This window comes from Muscardinus avellanarius, assembly GCF_963383645.1.
Source record: "Muscardinus avellanarius genome assembly, chromosome: 3".
Classification (NCBI taxonomy): Eukaryota; Metazoa; Chordata; class Mammalia; order Rodentia; family Gliridae; genus Muscardinus; species Muscardinus avellanarius.
The window spans coordinates 139,529,752-139,552,254 of record NC_137788.1 but is presented as its reverse complement, the minus strand read 5'-3'; the positions used below and the strand labels follow the sequence as shown (position 1 = coordinate 139,552,254).

Below are 22,503 nucleotides of genomic sequence, written 5' to 3'. Positions count from 1 at the left end.
CACCCAGTTTTTGAGCTTTAGGTTGTGTTGAAGGTACTAGGGCCTGCTCCAGAAGCCTGCAGTTTTGATGGGCACCAGCAGAGGGCGCTGCAAGAACAGTCAGAGTGCCTTCCTGTTGGGTTAGCTGTGTTGAGTGTGTGTACTGATGCAGCTGCATGTGTGTGGCCTAGACTAACGCTCTCAGGATGGTAAGGAGAGACCTAGGCCAGCTCCCAGGCCCCTGCCTAGGGAGATGAGCCGTCCAAGCAGAGAGCCTCTCTCCTTGAGTGTGGGGCATCCCTCTGCTCCAGCATGAGCCTCAGTGGATCCTCAGGGATAGGATTTTGGAGTAGGGGTGGAATTCAGTGACAGAGGGTTTGAGTAGCATGTGTGAGGCCATGAATTTAATCTTCCCGTCTCCACCAGAAAAGAAAAGAAAAAAAAGATTGGACTTTATGGCAAACCTCTGTGTGAACATACCTCTTAGCTCCCAGCCTGAACACAGCAGTGACAGCACAATTCCCTGTGGCCCCCACTGTTATTCCAAGCTTCTTTCTAGAATTTAATGTTTCATTTCCCTGGCCCCCATTTTTTGCCTCAGCCAGGAGAGAACCATGAAGAGGTGTGGGTGGAAGTGGGTAAGGTTCCCAACCCAAGAGACATGTAGTTAGGATTGGGGTATGAATCCCACACATAAGTGTCCACTGACCGACTTCACCTGATGTCCTGTGGCCACTAGAGTCTGTGGTATGGACTCTGGCTTTACCACATGAGGTGCTTAGAAGTCTGAGAAGTCAGATAAAAAGATAAGGCCTTGTTACTTGTCAGATGGCTGTCGTCTTGAGGGTCATCCTAGTAGGCTTAATGAATATATCTTTGTCTTTTCAGTCTGGAAGGTTGGGAAGTTTACAGGATCTAGGGGTTGTAGCTGACTTACTCTGCTAGCCAGCAGCATAACAGAAGGAAGATGGGTCAGAGACCAGAGGGTCTGGGACAAGGGAGGTGGACGGCTGTTCTGTTCTGGAATGGGACTCTGCAACTCTACTCAGGGGCCCAACATTCTTGTGCAAAGAGCACAAGAAAATCTCCATTCTGAACCCTTTGCTCTGTCACAGACGGTCCGGGCCTTGCAGGTTTCTGTGGAGTCGAAGAGCACACGTGGCATGCAAGCAGATGCAGGGCTGTAGAGAAAGACCTGGGGCAGCCTTGCGCTAGGAGCCGGGTTGTGGAGCCGTATTTCTGTGGGGGCTTGGTTAGAACAGAGAGGCCATTTGGTGGCTGCTGACGGAAGGGTGGCGGCCCCAAACCACACCCTCTGGGTGGGCACTACTGTAAGCAACTCTGGGGTACTTGGCTGCAACTGCCCCTGGAATGGATGTTCCAGAACTGGGTGGCCCTGCATTGGAGAGCACTGCCTTCTGGGAAGAGCTGCAGGGATCTGGAGAAGGGGACCTTTTGTGATTAAGTGGGATAGAAATGCTCAGATGTTTGGGGCCAGGGGCCACAGACCAAAATACCACCAATCAAGGTACCAAGTTGCCCAGAGCCCAACTGCCTTAATGCAGAGTGCTGGGTGTCATGCCGGTGCCCCGGGAGAGGTGTCTGGGCTTCCTGCATACAGGAGTGGTTCCATTGGTGTTTACAGTGCTTTACAGACCTGGCTTGCACTTCTGCACTCTGTACGATTATAATAAACACAATCATGTGTGAACTGCGTCTGTTTTGCAACAGGATTTTAAAGGCCTGGAAATCCTGAGGTGAAGAAACCGCTTAATAGCCCAACAGTGCCAGTCTCTCCTAGGACCCATCCTGGCTGTCCCTGTGGTATCATTTTCTGGCCCTTCTCACAGCGGCTGAGTGAAGTGGGCTCTAGCCGATCATGTCTCTCTAGAATGGGCTCCCTTTAGCAAACCCTTTCTTTCTATCCTATATTTTTCTTATGTGTGTATATGTGGTACTAGGGTTTGAATCCAGGGGCATTCTACCTCTAAGCTAAACCCCCAGCCCTATTTTTATTTTGTTTTAAAGTACTGGGGATAAAACCCAGGGGCATTACATCTCCAAACTACACTCCCAGCCCTATTTCTTAGTCTATTTATTTACTTACTTATGGTACTGGTGGTAAGACCCAGGGGCATTCTACCTCTAAGTTACTTTTTTATAATCTTTTTTTTTTTTTTAGGTACTGGGGATGGAACCCAGGGACATTCTACCTCTGAGCTATAACCCCAACCCTATTTTTTATTCTTTATTTTGAAACAAGGTCTCACCAAGTTGTAGAGGGCCTAAGTACCAGAGGCTGGCTGCGAACCTGAATCTTCCTGTCTCAGCCTCCCAAATGCTGGGATTACAAGCATGCACCACCACACCCAGCTCTTTTATTCTTTATTTGAAAACAGGGCCTTATGTTGGACGTGGTAGCGCATAGTTGTAATCCCCGTGCTTGGGAGGCGGATACAGGAGGATCATGCAGGTTCAAAGCCAGCTGTGCTGGCTTAAGAGACCCTGTTTCCAAATTAAAATGTATAAAAATAGGTCTGGGAGTGTATTCCGGAGGTAGAGGGTTTCCAGGAACCCCAGTACCACCAAAAAAAGAAAGAAAAAGAAAGAAAGAAAACAGGACCTCACTAAGTAGCTGAGGCTGCCTGCAAACCGTGATCCTCCTGTCTCAGCCTCCCAAATGCTGGGATTATTAGCGTGTGCCACCATGCCCAACTCTTAGTCTTTCTATTTCTTGAAATGGTCTCACAGAGTTGTGAAGGACCTTGCTAAGTACTAAGGCTGTCTGCAAAGATCCTCTGGTCTCAGCCTCCCAAATGCTGGGATTTCAAGCGTGTATTATTATGCCAGCTTCCTATTATTTTTTTAATGGTCTCACCAAGTTGCTGAGGCTATATGGAAACCTGTGATCCTCCTCTCAGCCTCCCCAAGTACTGGGATTACAAATCATGCATTACCATGCCCAGCTTATTCTTTTTTTTTTTTTTTTTAGTATCTGAAAAATTTTGGAGGCAAAAAACAAGTTTTAGCCAGGCGTTGTGGTGCACACTTGTAATCCAAGCATTCAGGAGGCTGAGACTGGAGGATTATGGTTCGCAGACAGGCTCAGCTATTTAGTGAGGCCCTTCGCAACTTAGTGAGATCCTGTTTCAAAATAAAGAATACCCGGGCGCGGTGGCGCACGCTTGTAATCCCCGCGCTTGGGAGGCAGAGACAGGAGGATTGCACAGGTTCGAAGCCAGCCGTGCTAGCATAAGAGACCCTGTTTCCAAAAATAAAATAGGTCTAGGAGTGTAGCCCGAAGGTAGAAGGGCTTCCAGAAACCCCAGTACCACCAAAAATAAAAAATAAAATTAAAAATTAAAAATGAATAAAAAAAATAGAGCAGGGGGTGTAGCTCAGTGGTCGAATGCCCCTGGGTTCCATCCCCAGACCTGCAAAAAAAAAAATTTTTTTTTCTTGTACTAGGGATTGATCTCAAGAGCAATCTACTTCCAAAGTACACCCCCAGTCCTTTTTATATTGAAATAGGGTCTTGCTAAGTTACCCAGGCTGACACCTTGAACTTGTGATCCTCCTGTCTGAATCTCCCAAATACTGAGATTACAGGCAAGCACCACTGCCTGGGAGACCCAAAACTTTGTGTATGTGGTACTAGGAATTGAACCATTGAACCCAGGGGCATTGTGCCTCTGAGTTTATACCCCCAGTCCTATTTTATTATTTTGAAACAGAGTCTTAAGTTGTGGAAGGTCTTGCTAAGTTGCTGGCTGCAAACCTGTTATCCTCCTGTCTCAGCCTCCCAAAAACTAGGATTACAGGCATGTGCCACTGTGCCCAGCTCAAAATATATCCTTTTTTTTTTTTTTTTTTTTTTTTTTTTAGGATGGAACCCAGGGGCATTCTACCTTCAAGCTACACCACAGCCCTATTTTTTAATTTCTTTTTTATTTTGAAACAGGGTCTCACTGAGTTGTAAAGGGCCTAAATAGTTAAGGCTGTCCATGAACCACAATCCTCCTGTCTCAGTCTCCCAAATTCTGGGATTACAAGTGTGCACTACCACGCTCGGCTACTTTTTTTTCCTTTTTGCAGTACTAGGGATGGAACCCAGGAGCATTCTACCTCCGAGATACACCCCCAACACTATTTTTATTCTTTATTTTGAAACAGGGTCTCCTCACTAGTAGCTGAGGCTGTCTGTGAACCGTGATCCTCCTGTCTCAGCCTCCCGAATGCTGGGATTACAAGCGTGTGCCACCATGCCCAAGCCTGGCTTATTCTCTATTTTGAAACAGGGTCTAAGTTGCAGAGAGCCTCAATAAATAGCTGAGGCTGACCATGAACCCGCGATCCTCCTGTCTCAGCCTCCCAAGTACTGCGATTACAAGCATGTGCCACCATACCCAGTTTGGCTACTACAACAACAACAACAACAACAACAACAAATATATATGTGTGTGTGTGTGTGTGTGTGTGTGTGTGTGTGTGTATACGTATATATGTGTGTGTATATATGTATATGTGTATATATGTATATATACGTGTATATATGTATATGTGTATATGTGTGTATATATGTAGATATATATTGTGTGTGTGGGGGTTCTGGGGATGGAACCCAGGGGCATTTGACCTCCGAGCTACAGGTCACTCAGCCTGGTGCACCTAGACTATCCTCATAGCCTTACAGCAGCAAGCAGTGTATCAGTGAATAGGCAGGGCAGCCCAGGCTGGCTGACCCTGCTGGGGCCAGCTGCTGAAGCACTGACACTAGTCTGTTCTTGGATCCAGCTCTCTGGAGAGCTAAGAGGCCCAAGGCCTGCCTGCAAGCTGTGCATCTGAGGCTGAAACTGGCTTCCTCTCCCACTCCTTCCTATAAAAGGATCTGGAATCCAGCCTGCCTATGCTTAGGAAGCTCTGTAAAGTAGGAATACAGCAAAAACTGGACAACATCCAGGGAAAGCTCTCAGCCCACTTCAGGGACAGGAATGCCAAACGCTGAATGCTCCTTACCTGACAGTGTCAACACAAGTAAGCTTTAATTGAAGTCAGTCCACAGGCCTGCCCTTTCCCGGTCCTGGGCAGCAGAGGGCGTGGGTAGTCCCAGGGCAAGAACCCTGTTCTGCGAAGTCACTTTGCCTCTTGCTCTGATGGATGCTAACGCTGGGTCACAGGGCTCACCGCACAGCCTAATGCTATGGGCTAGAGCAGCACAGCTGCCTCCTGAGCAGGCGAGAACCTAGCTTACGTGTGAGAGGAGGGGAGAGGGGAGTGGCAAGCCTTAGTTCTCACAGGGGCTCATTCCTGGAGGTGGTTCAGCTCAGGGGCCATTACCTTCAGGTTCACGTCCCAGCTCTGCTAGGGTGCACCCAATGAGTGCAGAGAAGGGAAGGGGCTTGGGCAGAGTCTGAGAGGTGAGGCTGGCTGGGCTTTAGGGTGACTGGTAGAGGAGAGTCAGGGAGGCTGTGGCCTCTACAGCAAACAGCAGGCCCGGAATATCAGCAAGTCCTTAGGCACAGTAAGCTTCAGTGAGACGCTCTCGTTGGCCCCAATGAAGAGCACCCCTCCACGCTGCAGGGGGATTGCTGCCTGGGCTGTGGGCGTGCTGGCTGTCACCGTCCCTTGTACCACCAGGAGGATGCTGGCAGAGTCCAGGGCCAGGACCTTGTATTCACTGACAGAGCCGGGGACCTGGGCGGGAAGAAAGTCGGACAGCACCATCAGCCCAAGCTCAGGACAGCTCGAGGCAGAGAGGGAAGCCTTGCTGCCCCCACCGCCACTCAGCCCTCGCCAGCACGGAGGGCCACATCTGGTCCCTGCTACAGGGGACGGGCCCTGTGGCTGTCACCATCAGGTGAGCTTGACAGAAGACATGGTATTCCCCATCTTGTGACCTTGCCAGAGTGTCGTACTGCACAAGGACACCATGGGCCCCCACTCACCTCCATCTTCATAACGGTGAAGTCCGGCACAGGGGGGTCATAGATGGAGAGGTACGGGTCCTCCTGGCTCTGTGTCGGAGGGAAGAGCCTGTCCTTGCTGGGGGTTGGGGTATAGTTGAGCATTTCACACAGGGTCGGCACGTCGATGAACTTGGGTGTCAGGCCGGCCCGTACGGTGTTGTCCGAACATGCCATGCACTCCACGCAGTCTGGGGGCAGACAGTTGTCATGAGCGCAGTGATGACAAGCCTTGGAATCTGGCTCCAGGGCTGGGCTTCCTACCCTGAGCTCTGGGACTCCCCACCCCCACCCCAACCCCAGGAAGGTAAAATGTGCAGAAAACATTTTCTGGGGGAACGGGGCCAAGATACCAAACAGCAGTCAGGTGACAGGTCACCCGCTATGGTCAGGGGGAGTCATGTTAGCCCCTGGGGAGCCCCAAACCTTCTGAAACAGAATCCTATGCCTGAGAGGCTGCCAACAGTCAAATTGTGACACAGTTCTAAGGCAATGCATATTTAAACGTAAAAATCTCTGGGATGCCAAGTGTAATCTTAGCTAATTGGGATTCTATGGCAAGAGGGCCACAAGTTCGAGGCAAGCCTGGGAAACTTAGAACCTGTCTCAAAAAATAAAAAGGGCCAGGCGTGGTGGCGCACGCTTGTAATCCCAGCATTCGGGAGCCTGAGACGGAAGGATCATGGTTCGCGGACAGCCTCAGCTACTTAGTGAGGCCCTCTGAAACTCAGTGAGACCGGTTTCAAAATAAAGAATAAAAAATAGGGCAGGGGGTGTAGCTCGGAGGTCGAATGCCCCTGGGTTCCATCCCCAGACCCACAAAAATAAATAAATATGTAAATATATAAAATAAAAAGGGCTGGGAGCTCAGCGGCAGAGTATCTCTGGGTTTAATCTCCAATGCCAAGGAAAAGAAAATCTGGTAGGCAGAACAGGCGCACACAGACTGGGTGAGATGAGGGGGAGAACACAACAGGGCTGAGTTTAAGCCGTGCTTCCCACACTCACCGGCGGGCTCGGCAGAGGACTGACCGCCAGGCTGCGGGGAGACTATGAGCATCACCTACAAGAGCTGGCGTTCGCAGCCCCACCAAGCCAGTTGTCAGAGCTGGGTGGTCCTGAGGGGTCTCCCCTACCACCTGCCCCCTCTTTTGTCCAAATGGGGAGACAAGGCCCAAGGGAGACGGCAGTACTGTGGAAACAGGGCTCACCTCCCTTCAGGTAGGCATGGGGTACGTTGGCCTCCAGAAACATGGCCTCCCCCGGCTTCAGGGTGAGCAGGTTCAGGAAGTAGATGGCAAAACAACCAATATCACCTGGGTACTGCTGGTGCAGCTGCAGCAAGAGCTCCCCGCAGATGTCCTCCATGCTGTTCCCCGTGGACACTGGGGCCACAGAGCACCATTCAGTGGTGTCCACGGCCCCACCCCGGCCAGGGAGTCTTGAGAAAAGAGTCCCTGGCCACAGGAATGCACAAGCTGTCCTAACTATCCTCCACCCTTTGGGGTCCAGCCTCCCTTCTCTTCTTCCCCTCCCCTTCCCTTCCCTCCTTTCTCCTCTCTTTTCTCTCATTTCCTCAGTCTCCTAATATAGATAGATAGACAGACAGACAGACAGTGGGGGGTGTTGGAGATTGAACCCAGAGGCATTCTACCTTTGAGCTACACTCCCAACCCTATTTTTTATTCTTTATTTTGAAACAGGCTCTCACTAAGTTGTGGAAGGCCTTAAACTAAGTTGCTGAGGCTGGCCACGAGCCTGCGATCCTCTCAGCCTCCCAAGTACTGGGATTACAAGCGTGCCCACCACGCCGGGCTTCCCAGTCCTATATTTCTTATTTTGAAACAGTCGAAGTTGCTGAGGCTGGCCATGAGCCTGCAATCCTCCTGTCTCAGCCTCCCAAGTATAGGGATGGCAGGTTTGCAGCACCACACCCTCTAGGATCCATCTTTCTGATACTCCAACCCACACAGATGTTCTCTCTCACACCTTGACCATATGCATGCCTGGCCTCCAAGGGCTGAATGTGGTCCTTTCAGGACAAGATTTCTCAACAGCAATAGCATTTGGGGCCAAATTCTTTGCTGTGGGGGCTGCCTGTGCTCTCTTTGGCCTCTATTCACAAGATATCATTATCACCACTCCCAATCCAGGTTTGTCAACCAGAATCCTATATAGACAGTCGCCATGGCCCCTAGTTGAGAACCACTGCTCCTGGCACTCAATCTAGACAGGTAACCCAGAAGAGTCCATCAAGGGTGGCACACGCTCCAGTTGCCCAGGACTTCCCCTTTATATAGCACTGAAAGTCTCACTTCTCAGAAAAATATCTCAGTCCCAGGCAAACAGGATGGTTGTCCACTCCAGATAGCATGAGGCAGAATATGCCATGGGCCAAAAGTGTGTCCTGGCCCCTGACCAAGGGAAGATGAGCTCAGCCTGGGCCGCAGGGTGAGGGCAGGCTTCTGGGAAGGGGTAGGAAGGGCTGGGGGAGCTGGGTTGACTTAGGTATGCAGAGAAGTGGGGATCGGGTGTTTGTGCGTACCACAACGAAGAAACCAGCAGGTCTGGGCTGGCGGGTGGTTCTGAGTCTTCATACAGAGACTGCCAAATGGCTAATCCATTAAGCACTGGGAAGAACATGAAGGCCTCTGACCTGGGTTGAACCCCAGTTTAAACAAGCATGCAGTGTCGGGCGTGGTGGCGCACGCTTGTAATCCTAGCATTTGGGAGGCTGAGACTGGAGGATCACAGTTCGCAGACAGCCTCAGCTACTTAGGCCCTCCACAACTTAGTGAGACCCTGTTTCAAAAAATAAAGAATAAGCGCACACTTGTAATCCTCACGCTTGGGAGGCTGAGACAGGAGGATCGCACAGGTTCGAAGCCAGCCTCAGCTACTGAGTGAGGCTCTCAGCAACTCAGTGAGACCCTGTTTCCAAATAAAGTATAAAATAGGTCTGTGAGTATAGCCTGGAGGTAGAAAGCCTCTGGGTTCCACCCCAGTGCCACCAAAAAATAAAAAATAAAAATAACAAAAAATAAAGAATAGCTGGGCGTGGTGGCACACGCTTGTAATCCCCGTGCTTGGGAGGCGGAGACAGAAGGATCGCGCGGGTTCAAAGCCAGCCGCGCTGGCTTAGCAGACCCTGTTTCCAAATAAAAAGTATAAAATAGGTCTGGAAGTGTAGCCCAGAAGTAAAAGGGTTTCCAGGAACCCCAGTAGCATCAAAAAAATAAATAAATAAAAAATAAAAAAATAGGGCAGGGGGTGTAGCTCAGAGGTCAAATGCCCCTGGGTTCCACCCCCAGACCCGCAAAAAGGTAAATAAATAAATAAAACAAGCATGCACATGAGAGCATGCTCATGGGTGCTAAGGGCGAGACCTGGGTGCATGAGCCAGGAGCTGTGAGAGCTCAGGGCAAGAGCGACCGTTCTGCTGTGATAAAACACCCAATACTACCACCAATATGCTTGGGTAAAAGCAACGGTGCCTTGTGGCTCCAGTTTCCTCAGCAGGAGAAATGTGCACAGATAAAAAAAGAAGAGAGCTCCGGGGCCACCTGGAGAAGGGGCAGGGGCACCAGGAAAAGGAGCTTAGACTTCAACCGCCACATCAGCGCAGAGCTGAGAATTTGTCTGCCTTTCGTTTCTCACTGCCTAGACTGACTCCTCAACCCAAAGGTGGCGTGACCACACACGCCAGTCGTTTCCTGGACTCTCCTTAATTAGCGCAAGCTGGGTACATGATTGGGAGAACTAGGCGTCCGGCCTCTAGAGGAGTGGGATGACCCTTGGCCCCTTCCTGTCCTCCAGCCCTGATGCAAGTGTGTCCCTAGGAAGCAGCTGCAGGGCTGGGGAGAAGCGTCGCTGCCTGGGTGGGAAGCGTCTTCTAGAGCAGTCAGGAAGCAGCACCCAACCCAGGGCCTTGTTCTACAAACTGGGAGAGAAGGTGGAGGACAGCAAGCCCCTGAGCCAAGTCCTTTCCCTTGGGCAAAGGGCTCGTGTCTGTGCCCGGGAGCCCAGGCATATCACCGTGCCCACCTTGCTGGGAGATCCGCTTCACCAACAGGTTGAGCTGGCCCACCACCATCTTCTTCTCGCTCCTCATGAGGTGGGAGAAGCAGCTCCGCAGAGCAGAGGCCATGGCCGGGGCCCCGCTGCTCACACTCTGCCTCAGCTGTGCGGCGGCGGCATCCCCGATCAGGAGCTGGAGCTCGGGCACCTCTGCAGCAGGGCCAGGCCAGGGCTCGTATCAGGAATGGTAGATGGAGCTCACAGAAGTGAGGACTTAGAGGAGCCCTCCACAACCCCTCCACCCTGGAGCCAGGCAGCTAAGCAAACCCTGCAGTGCAAAGCAATTCCCACCGCCAGCCCTGGGCAGCCACACTCGAGTCGGGTCTCACTTGTCTGGCCCACACCCAGCCAGGGGGCCCCGCATTCCTATGACCCGGCCTCTGTTCTGTTACTATTCTCACTCCGGCCTGGGTTCCCCACACTTCCCAGGCCCAGGACACATGCCGCAGCATTCTGTCTCATCTTACTCTTCAGAAAGGTTAGAATCTCCTCAACTGGCCGGAAGCCACACAGGCCCTGGAAGGTGGTGAGGGCAATGGCCATCTCTGGCTTGTGGTTGGCATCAGGGTAGTGCTGTGGAGCCTGGACGTGCAGCTTCTCTGCCAGCTCCTGTAGGTGGCCAGGAGAGGACAGAGTGCAGCCATCCCCTCGCACAAACACCAGTCCCCCCACTCTCTGCCCTCCCCAGCTGCTAACAGCTTCTTGCCTATGCCAATGAACCTGGTCAAGGCAGGGTGCAGAGACTTGGGGTTCAGCCACCCCAGGACAGAGCAACAGGCAAAACCTGGGGGAGAGCTGGAGCGCTCTAAGAGGCCTGGCCAGTGAATCGGCAAACCTGAACACTGAACCAAGCCCTGGGGCCTACCAAGCTGTGACTGTGGGTAAATCCCTCCCTTCTCTGGGTCTTCTTTGCCCTGTCTAAAAAATGAAGAATTTGGACAGACAGTTGCTTAGGCCGGGACTTAGAGGCTCGTACAGGAGGGTCCCACAGTGGCAGAACTGAGGCAACAGCTCGGGTGCCGGCCCTGCTCTGGAGGTGGAACTTTCCCAGGGAGCAAGCTGGGAAAATGACAGATATGAACACATCTAGACTAGGTAAGAGAAGACCAGGAACGCGTCCCTGGGAGTGGACTTGGAGAAACGCCCCTGGCACAGGCTGGCCAGCTGTCCACTCGACATGTGTCACCACCATCTGGCCTTACAGAGATAATTTGGGAGTCCTCAGGCCTGGATTTAGCTCTGGGCTGGAGGTTGCTATGGGCTTTAGGCAGCTCAAAACAGCCATAAAAGTTGTGGGAGGGCCCTGATTTAACCTTTCTCTGCCCTGACCGCCACACTCCACTCTGATCTTGTACCTTGTTAGGGTGTGCCTGGATGGACAGGGCCGTTTCCACAGACAGCACTTTGAAGAGGAAGGGCAGCTTGCCATTAAAGGTGTCCTTGACCTTTGAGCCTAAGCAGTCGGGGTTCTCAGCAATCCACTGGCCCAGAGTCTTCTGCGAGATGCGGTTGTCAAGGATCTTGGCATCTCCCCGGGGATGTGTTCCCATCCACAGCTGAAAAGACAAGAAACTTGGGAGAGGAGGAGGTTTGGCTGGCCTGCCCCAAGTTATGTGTGCTCCCCGCAGAGAAGCTGAGTCCTGCGACAGTCTCCCAGGACACACCATCACAGACAAGGGGGGTAGCCGACCCCTGATCACCAGGAGTAAGGAGACCCATGCCCTATCCTAGCCTGCCTCTAGCCAGCTGTGGAGCTTGGGCGAGCTCTGTTTCCCTTCTCTAAAATTGGGTTGTTTTTTTTTGTTTTTGTTTTTTTTTTGGTCCAATAATGAGAATGACACCTGCATTGTAAAGGTCACTGAAAAGCCATGACTCTCAAACAACTGTATGAGGGGTTAACATTCATTTATTCCCGTCTGATAAGCACAGGCTACAGCCTTTCTATGTTTGGTCTTTTTCTCAACTATTTAGATAAAAGGAATGTTTTAGACTAATAAAAATGCACAAAGTAAAAAATTTTATTGCCAGGCGTGGTGGCTCACGCTTGTAATCCGCTTGTAATCCCTGTGCTTGGGAGGAGGAGACAGGAGGATCGCACTGGTTCAAAGACAGCCTCGCTGGCTTAAGAGACCCTGATTTCCAAAATAAAATAAAAAATATATATATAATGGTTCTGGGAGTGTAGCCCAGAGGTAGAAGGGTTTCCAGGAACCCCAGTACCCCCCCACACACACACACACACAATTTATCATCAAAGTGGGCTGAGTTAGAATTCAGTAAGTGCTGGGCATGATGGCATATGCTTGTCATCCCAGAATCTGGGTGGCTGAGACAGAAGGATCACAGGTTTATGGACAGCCTCAGCTACTTAGTAAGGCCCTTAGCAACTTAGTGAGATCTTGTTTCAAAATAAAGAATAAAAAATAGGGCTGGGAGTATAGTTCAGAGGTAGAATGCCCCTCAGTTCCATTTTTTTTTTTTTTTTCAGTAAGTGATGAGAACCAGGCTCCGTTGGTGTGCATCCGTAATCCCAGTACTTGGGCAGCTGAGACAGAAGGATCACAGGTTTGGATCCAGCCTCAGCAAATTAGTGAGTCCCTCAGCAACTTAGCAAGATCTTGTTTCAAAATAAAAAATAAAAAGGGCTGAGGGTGTAGCTCGAGGTGCAATGCCCCGGCTTCAATTCCAAGTACCAAAAAAAAAAAAAAAAAAATGCTGAGTGTTGTTGAAGAAAGAGGTACTGGAAACCCCAGATGCCTATAACAAAGCCTCTTGTGTTTTGGTGCCACCCTTGCGCCCACTGACCTGCACTGCCGTGAAGAACCAAGAAGGCCTCCAGGTCCTCTCTCCTACTCTTCCCAGCTGACCCGTATGGCTTGCCTCGTGCCCTTTGGTCTCACCTATGGCTAAGGCGGGCGATGTGCAGCTCGGTTCTCACCTCTGCATATGGCTTGTCCTCTGAGATCTGGGCCAGGGGGTCGCTGCTGGCCAGCAGCCGTGCCACTTCGCTGTTGGAGCCCATCTTCCCCCAAGCATATTGCTGCACCGCACAGGAGAGCGGGAACACTAGGGGCACAGACAGAGAGTCAGCGTCCACTCCGCTCCTCAGACCTGGCCCTCCTCTCCGAAGATCCAGGGCTCCAGCAGGTAGGTTTGACTAGGGTCGAGTCAAACGCGGGTCTACACACTGCTGGGGGAGAACCATGTGTCCGCGAGCTTGACGCTCCTGTCCGTAAGACGAGCAGATACGGTTTTCGTCTGCCGTGAGAGAGCTGCGTCCAGGTGACCGGGAGGGAGCTGGAAGTACTCACCCCGCCGCAACCCGTCTCCAAGCGCAGCCCGGGGGCGAGGGCACCCTCTCCTGGAGCCCGGCAAGCCCAGCGAAAGTGCTCTCTCCTTTACCGGGCACCACCCCTCTTTCCTTGGAGTCCCAGAGTTGGGCTCAACGTGGCGGCTCTTGCCCGGATTAGATCCCACTGCAAGACAACCGCCCGACTCGCCGAGCACCGGCCAACCGCTCACCTCGCTGGCTCGCCATCCCCGCGGAACCGGACCCGGCTCTCCGCACGCACGCCCTTCCCAGCAGCACCCGCGCGCTCGCGCGGGGCTCCACGGGAAACGTAGTTCCCAGGTGCCCGCGGCTGGCTTAGATGCTCTTTGCCCATAACCTTGTAATCCCAGCATTGGGGGGCTGAGACAAGAGGATCCCGGTGCCCGGTAAGCCTTAGCTACTTACTGAGGCCCTATGCAACTCAGTGAGACCCTGTTTCAAAATAAAGACTAAAATATAGGTATGGGGTGTAGCTCGGAGGTACAATGCTCCTGGGTTCCATCCCCAGTACCGATAAATAAATAAATAAATTAATTAATTAATTAATTAATAAATGACGTGGTGATGCACACTTGTGATCCCAGTGCTTGGGAGGCTGAGACTGGAGGATCGCAGGTTCGAGGAAAGCCTCGACAAGTAGACTCAGCAACATAGCGAGACCCTGTTTCAAAATAAAAATAAGGCGGGTGTAGTAGCACAAGTTTGTAATCCGGTACTTGGAAGGCTGAGACTGGAGGATCGCAGGTTCACAGCCATCCTCAGCCACTTAGTGAGGCCATCTGCAACTTAATGAGACCCTGTTTCAAAATAAAATAATAAAATAGGGCTGGAGCTGGAGCTCGGAAGTAGAATGCCCCTGAGTTCCATCTCTAGTACCACAAAAATAAAATAAAATAAAATAGGGGTGATGATGTAGCTCAGAGGCAGAATGCCCTGGGTTCAATCCCCAGTAAAACACATAAACACACACTAAACACACACACACACACACACACACACACACACACACACACACACACAGTAATAAAGGCTACAGTAGGTAAGAGGGCAGGTAGGAGTGGGATGCAGTTTCCAGAACTCAGAAGGCTATTTTTTTTTTTTTTGACGGTATTGAGTGTGGAACCCAGGGGCTTTTTTACTTCCAGGCTATACTCCCAGACCTATTGTATTCTTTATTTGGAAACTGGGTCTCACTAAGTTGCTGAGAGCCTCACTAAGTAGCTGAGGCTGGCTTCAAACCTGTGTGATCTCCTGTCTCAGCTTCCTAAACACTGGGATTACAAGTGTGCACCACCACGCCCAGCTCAGAAGGCTATTTGAGCAAGCCTTATTGGAATGCAAGATCTGAGCACAGACTTACAGGTGAGGAAGGAAAGGAAGACAGCTTGAGCCAGAGGAAACTGCTAGAGAAAAAGCCTTAAGTGGAAACCTGGGGAACCAGGTGCCTGCCTGTCCAGGAGTAAACAGCGAAGGGCCAGAGTGAGCAGGGCTGGGGAAAACGAGAAGGTTGCAGAAGAAAGGCAGTGGGCATAGCTTCCTAGGCTAGGGTGAGGAGTTCAGGTTTTACTCTGAGCATTTCAGTGGTTAGAAATTTATTGCTACGCCGGGCGTGGTGGCGCACGCTTGTAATCCCTGCGCTTGGGAGGTTGAGACAGGAGGATCGCACAGGTTCGAAGCCAGCCTCAGCTACTTAGTGAGGCTCTCAGCAACTTAGTGAGACCCTGTTTCCAAATAAAGTATAAAATAGGTCTGGGAGTATAGCCTTGAGGTAGAAAGCCTCTGGGTTCCACCCCCAGTACCACCAAAAAAAAAAAAAAAAAGAAATTTATTGCTACAAAGCACCCTTGTAATCTCAGTACTTGGGAGCTGAGACAGGAAGATTACAAGTTCCAGCCAGCCTCAGAAATTTAGCAAGGACTTCCGCAACTTAGTGAGATCTTGTTTCAAATAAAATAGGGCTGGGGGTATAGCTTGGAGGTAGAACGCCCCTGGTTTCGCTTCAGTACCATACATACCAAAAAAGGTTGTTACTATACCCAGGGGGAAAGTTATTGCTATAGCCAGGCAGTGTAGTACTCAGGACGCTAAGGCAGGAGCATTGCAAGTTTGAGGTCAGCCTCAGCAACCGAAGGAGACCTTGTTTCAAAATAAAAAAAGGAAAAGCCAGACGTGGTGGTGCACGCTTGTAACCAATACTTGAGAGGCTGAGACAGGAGGATTGCTGGTTTGCCGCCAGCCTCAGCTACAGAATAAGAATAAAAAATTTTTATTCGGCCGGGCGTGGTGGCGCACGCTTGTAATCCCCGCGCTTGGGAGGCAGAGACAGGAGGATCGCGCAGGTTCGAAGCCAGCCACGCGCGCTGGCTTAGGAGACCCTGTTTCCAAATAAAAAATGTAAAAATAGGTCTGGGTAGGTCTGGGGGTGTAGCCTGGAGGTAGAAGGGCTTCCAGGAACCCCAGTACCACCAAAAAAAAAAATTATTAGTATTTGTTTCAAAATAAGGAATCTGTTTCTTACTTCTTTCAAAATAAAGTATAAAAAATAGGGCTTGGCGTGGTGGCGCATACTTATAATCCCAGCATTTGGGAGGTTAAGACAGGAGGATAGTGGTTCACAGACAGCCTCAGCTATTTAGCAAGGAGACCCTGTTTAAAAAAAAAAGAATAAAAAATAGGGCTGGGGGTGTAGCTCGGAGGTCAAATGCCCCTGGGTTCTATCCCCAGTATCACAAAATAAAAGGAGCTAGGCGTGGTGGTGCAGGTTTGTAATCCTAGTACTTGGGAGGCTGAGACAGGAGGATCATGGTTCGCTGACAGTCTCAGCTACTTAATGAGGCCCTCTGCAACTTAGTGAGACCCTGTTTCAAAATAAATAATAAAAAAAATAGGGTTGGGGTGTAGCTCAGAGGTTGAATGCCCCTGGGCTCAATCCCTAGCACCACATACACACAGAAAAAAAAAAAAAAAGGAAAAAAGACTGGTGTAATGGTGTGTGTCTGGAATCCCAATACTTGAGGGGTTGAGAAAAGAGGATCACAGGGTTGAGACTAGTTTCAGCAATTTGGCAAGACCCTGTTTCAAAATAAAATAGGAGCTGGGCATGGTGGTGTAATCCCAGTGTTTAGGAGGCTGAGACAGGAAGATCCTACGGGTTCGAAGCCAGCCTCAGCTACTGAGTGAGGCTCTCAGCAACTTAGTGAGACCCTGTTTCCAAATAAAGTCTAAAATAGGGCTGAGGGTATAGCCCGGAGGTAGCCCCTGGGTTCTACCCCCAGTACCACACAAAAATAAAATAAAATAAAATAAAATAAAATAAAATAAATAGGGCTGGAGTTGTCACTTAGAGGTAGGTGAAAAAAGAGAAAGAGGACAGAGCGTCGGGATCTTTAGAGACCGTGGGTGGACAGCCTCCACAGTGGTTATAATCAAGTTCCGTTCCTTCCCTGCCAGCCCAGCGTTATACGAGGCTGCCAGAGATAAGGTTAGACAGCGCACGGCATGTTCCATGTTCTCCTCTGGAACTGCCTCGGCCCTTGGAGGGGAAGCCATAAGGACTGAGGGGGAGGCAGCTTCTCCGGGGACATGCACAAAGATCCCTTGCAGCCTCTCACTAGAGGGTATTTCCTGGAGAAATGTTGGCTGAGCTGGGCATGCTGGTGCACTTGTAATCCTAGTACTTGGGAGGCTGAGAACGGAGGATCGCAGGTTCAAAGCCAGCTTTTGGCGATTTCACAAGGCTCTCAGCAACCTACTGAGACCGTTTCCAAATAAGAAACAAAATTAGGGCTGAAGCCGGGCGTGGTGGCGCACGCTTGTAATCCCCGCGCTTGCGAGGCGGAGACAGATAGATTGAAGCCAGCCACGCTGGCTTAAGAGACCCTGTTTCCAAAAGTAAAAAAATATATATAATATATAATAGGTCAAGCCCGGCGTGGTGGCGCACACTTGTAATCAATCTCCGCGCTTGGGAGGCTGAGACAGGAGGATCGCACAGGTTCGAAGCCAGCCTCAGCTACTTAGTGAGGCTCTCAGCAACTTAGTGAGACCCTGTTTCCAAATAAAATATAAAACGGGTCTGGGAGTATAGCCCAGGGGTAGAAAGCCTCTGGGTTCTACCCCCAGTACCACCAAAATAAATAAATAAATAAATAAATAAGTATAAAAATAAAATAGATCTGGGAGTGTAGCCTGGAGGTAGAAGGGCTTCCAGGAACCCTAGTACCACCACCAAAAAAAAAAAAAAAAAAAAAAAAAAAAAAAAAAAAATGAGGGCTGAACCCCAGTGGATACTTGGGAGTTAGGGGAGAGGAAAATAAGAGAAGTGGGTGAAAGAAACAGGAAGTATTTACTAAGAGCCTGTCATGTGCTTGGTACTATGTTAGTGCCAGAAACACCAAATGAGCAACACAGACTCTACCTCTGTCCTCATGGAGTCTACTGGACAGACGGCCGCAAACAACCCCCTATGTGTGTCATTACAGCAGGCGTTATGGAGAAGAGTACAGGGTAATAGGAAAGCTTTTGATGGAGCCACTATTTTTGTTTTACAGTACTGGGGATTGAACCCAGATGTGCTTAATCCTCACCCCATTTATTATTTTTATTTTGAGACAGGGTCTTGTTAGGTTGCCCAGTTTGGCCTACAGCATGTGGTCCACCAGCCTCAGCCTCCAGCTAGGATTCCAGGTGTGTGCCACCACGCCCAGCGAGGAAAGCCACCGCGAAGGGCCTGAGCTTGGATTTGAAGGATAAGGAGACATGGGGACGTGCGGGAAGAGCATCCCGGTCTGGGGACAGCACGTGCGAAGCCCTGAGGCAGAGGGATGTCCGAGGAACTGAAAAGCCCCTGGGAAGGCTGGGATGCACCGGTGGCCAGACAAAGAGATGGGAGGCAGGACAGGAGGTAAGAGCACATCCTGGAGCTCCAGAGGCCAAACTAAAAAATTAGGCCTCTATAGAAATTAACAGAAAATGTCAGGCGAGGTGGCACACGCTTGTAATCCCAGTACTTGGGAGGCTGAGACAGGAGGATTGAGGTTCACAGCCAGCCTCAGCTACTGAGTGAGGCCTTATGCAACTTAGTGAGACCCTGTGTAAAAAAACAAATAGGGCTGGGGGTGAAGCTCAGAGGTAGAATGCCCCTGGGTTCCACCCTCAGTACTAAAAAAAAAAAAAAAAAAAAAAAAAGATTAACAGAGAGATCTTTAAAAGTTTCATCTCCTTTATTATTTATTCTGTGTGCATGTGTGTGTATGAGGGTGTGTGTGTTTTTAACACGTGCACATGTTACTGGGGATTGAGCCCAGGGGCTTTCTACCTCTAAACTATATCCCCAGATCTATTCTTTTTTTTTCCACTACACCTGGCTTTATTTTTTACTTTAAAATAGGATCTCAACCGGGCATGGTGGCATATGCTTGTAATCTTGGCATTCGGGAGGCTGAGACTGGAGGATTCGCGGACAGTCTCAGCTACTTAGTGAGGCCCTCCACAACTTAGTGAGACCCTATTTCAAAATAAAGAATAAAAAAAGTAGGGCAGGGGGTGTAGCTCGGAGGTTTAATGTCCCTGGGTTCCATTCCCAGACCCACATTAAAAAAAAAAAAAAAAAAAAAAAAGAAAAAAAAGCCGGGCGTGGTGGCGCACGCTTGTAATCCCCGCGCTTGGGAGGCTGAGACAGGAGGATTGCACAGGTTCAAAGCCAGCCTCAGCTATTTAGTGAGGCTCTCAGCAACTTAGTGAGACCCTGTTTCCAAATAAAATAGAAAATAGGTCTGGGAGTATAGCCTGGAGGTAGAAAGTCTCTGGGTTCCACCCCCAGTACCACCAATAAAAAAAAAAAAAGGTCTTACTGGCAGGCATGGTGGCACATGCTTGTAATCCCAGTACTTGGGAGGCTAAGACAGGTGGATTGAAGGTTCAAAGCCAGCCTCTGTAACATAGCAAGGCTCTCAGAAACCTAGTGAGACCCTGCTTCCACGTAAAGAAATAAAATCAGGCTGGGAGTGTAGCTTGGAGATAGAAAGCCTCTGGGTTCAATGTCCAATACCAAGAGAAAAAAAAAGGGTCTCATTGAGTTGCAAAGGGCATTACTATGTTGCTGGAGCTAGCCGCAAACCTGGGATCCACCTGTCTCAGCCCCCAAGTACTGGGATTACAAGTATGTACCATCATGCAGGGCTAATCGTCTTTTTTTTTTTTTTTTTTTGTGGTACTGGGGTTCCTGGAAGCCCTTCTACCTCCAGGCTACACTCCCAGACCTATTTTATTGTTTGGAAACAGGGTCTCCTAAGCCAGCACGGCTGGCTTCAAACCTGCACGATCCTCCTGTCTCTGCCTCCCAAGCGCGGGGACTACAAGCGTGCACCACCACGCCCGGCTAATTGTTATTTTTAATTAATTTTTTTTAGTGGTACAGGGGTTTTAACCCAAAGGGGCTTTTTACCTCTGAGTAACACCCCCAGCCCTTTTTAATTTTAATTTTTTTTTTTTGCGGTACTGGGGATGGAACCCAGGGCATTCTACCTCCAAGTTACACCCCAGCCTGATTTTTTATTCTTTATTTTGAAACAAGGTCTGACTGAGTTGCAAGAGACCTCACTAAGTAGCTGAGGTTGGCGACCGCGATCCTCCAGTCTCAGCCTCCCAAATGCTGGGATGACAAGTGTGTGCCACCACGCCCGGCTTTGATTTTTGTTTTTAAAACAGGGTCTAACCTGGTTGCTGAGAGTCTTGCTACTTGCTAAGGTTGCCTTTGAACCTGTGATCCTCATGTCTTGGCCTCCCAAGTAACGGCATGTGCCACCACATCTCCTTCCTTTTTATTTTTATATTTATTTATTTATTTATTGGTGGTACTAGGGTGGAACCCAGAGGCTTTCTACCTCTGGGCCATACTCCCAGACCTATTTTATATTTTATTTGGAAACAGGGTCTCACTAAGTTGCCGAGAGCCTCACTACGTAGCTGAGGCTGGCTTCGAACCTGTGCGATCCTCCTGTCTCAGCCTCCCAAGCGCAGGGATTACAAGCGTGCGCCACCACGCCCGGCTCCTTCATTTTTATTTTATTTTACTTTATTTTGTGGTACTATGAATTGTATTCTACCACTGAGCTACACCCCCTAGCCCTTTATTTTTGAAGCAGGGTTTCCCTAAATTGCAGAGGACGTCTTTGAACCTGCAATCCTCCTGTCTCAACTTCCCAAATAATGAGGTTACAGGTCTGGGCCACCAGGCCCCGCTAATTCGATCCTCTTGAAATGGATCTGGAAATGGGCATGGCAGTGTGCATTTACAGTTCCAGCTATTAAGGAGCCTAAGGTGGGAGAATCACTTGAACCTAGGAGTTGTATACCACCCTGTGCAACATAGTGAGATTCTATTTCAGAAAAATAAAAATAAGATGGGCCTGGTGGTGCAGCCTTGTAATCCCAGAACTTGGGAGGATGAGTCAGGAGGATTGAAGGTTTGTATCTAGTCTCAGGTACTTAGTTAAGGCCTCGGCAACTTAGTGAGTTTCAGACTAAAAAAATAAAATTGGCCAGAGTCGGGCATGGTGGCAGATGCTTGTAATCCCTGCGCTTGGGAGGTTGAGACAGGAGGATCACACAGGTTGGAAGCCAGCCTCAGCTACTTAGTGAGGCTCTCAGCAACTTAGTGAGACCCTGTTTCCAATAAAGAATAAAATAGGTCTGGGAGTATAGCCCGGAGGTAGAAAAGCCCCTGGGTCCCACCCCCAGTACCATAAACAAACAAACAAACAAACAAACAATCTCAGTACTTGAGAGGCTGAGACAGGAGCAACGTGGTTCGCGGACAGCCTCAGCTACTTAGGCTCTCCACAACTTAGTGAAACCCTGTTTCAAAATAATAGGGCTGGGGGTGTAACTTGGAAGTAGAATGCCCCTGGGTTCAATCTCCAGCACTACAAAAATAAATGAATAAATAAAATAGGAATGGGAGTGTAGCTCAGAGGTAAAATGCCCGAGTTCAAACTACAGAACCACAAAAAACAAAACAAAACAACAACAACAAAAAATAAATAAAAATGAAGGAGGGCGTGATGGCCCATGCCTGTAATCCCAGTAGTTGGGAGGCTGAGACAGGATAATGGCAGGTTCGAGGACAGCCTCAGCAAGTACTGAGACTCATCAACCAAGTGAGAGCCTGTTTCAAAAACAAATATAAAGTAGGGCTGGGGGTGTAGCTGAGGCAGAACGCTCCTGGGCTCAATCCCCAGTACCACAATAAATAAATAAGCAAATACAAAAGTAAAAATAAAATAGGGCTGAGGTGAGCTCATAGGTAGAATGCCCTTGGGTTCAATCCCCAGTATCAAAACACAAAAAATACACAAAATATTCCAAATTAAAAAAAATCTTTATTTACAACATGAAGAATAATAGACAGTGGTGTTCTAGTCCAAGGTAAGAAATGATGGTGTCTGGGTTCCACATAAGAAATGAACAAAGCCAGAAAGATAGGAATAGTTTGTGGGGACTGAATCAGCTGCTTCCTCCATGACTGAGGTTCTATTAATAATGTTTTTTTCTTTTTGCGGTACTGGGGATGGAACCCAGGGACATTCTACCCCTAAGCTACACCCCAGCTCTATTTTTTATCCTTATTTTGGAACAGAGTCTCACTGAGTTGCAAAGGGCCTCACTAAGTAGCTGCGGCTGGTCGCGAGCCCGGGTCCTCTTGTCTCATACTCCCGAATGCTGAGATTACAAGTGTGCGCCACCAAGCCCGGCTTCACTTACATAATAAATGCATGATGCCCAGGTTTCAGTTCCCACCAGTGTGGATCACAGGTTTAAGGATCCCCAATCTCTATACCGATAAAACTTGAGATCAGGGGGCGAGGCCTAAAGGAAGGGGATGCTGAGCTGGAATGGGGGGGGGGCTGCTGCACGGTCCTCGTCTTCTCGGAGCATGGAGAAGACACACATGGAGACGTGTGTGGACCTCCCAAATTTGACCCTTAGGAAAAGGAAGAAGTTTCCTGTCCTACTTTGGGGAGTTTACTTTAGACACACAAAGTTGGAAGATATCAGCTGAGAAGCAGTCGAAAACGACTCGGTACTACTTCTGGCTCCCGAGTCCAGCGCCGCCTGGACCCTAGCAGTTTGGGCACCAGGAAAACCAGGACC

General features: G+C 49.7%; 1 protein-coding gene across 2 annotated transcripts; it reads right to left on the bottom strand.

Annotated features, from left to right (window-relative positions):
- Nucleotides 1-5,454: 5,454 nt before the first annotated feature.
- On the bottom strand, nucleotides 5,455-13,080 carry MPI (mannose phosphate isomerase; the record flags this gene model as incomplete). 2 transcript variants are annotated; one of them, XM_080692500.1, is made up of 7 exons in its annotated part: nucleotides 5,455-5,673; nucleotides 5,925-6,133; nucleotides 7,154-7,327; nucleotides 9,987-10,169; nucleotides 10,487-10,628; nucleotides 11,375-11,575; nucleotides 12,958-13,041. In XM_080692500.1, the coding sequence occupies 7 exons, from the start codon at nucleotides 13,039-13,041 to the stop codon at nucleotides 5,455-5,457; spliced, it is 1,212 nt and encodes a 403-aa protein (XP_080548626.1). The 2 variants fall into 2 exon arrangements, with proteins under 2 accessions (XP_080548626.1, XP_080548627.1); XM_080692501.1 differs by lacking the exon at nucleotides 9,987-10,169 and having other exon boundaries at nucleotides 12,958-13,080.
- Nucleotides 13,081-22,503: the final 9,423 nt, after the last annotated feature.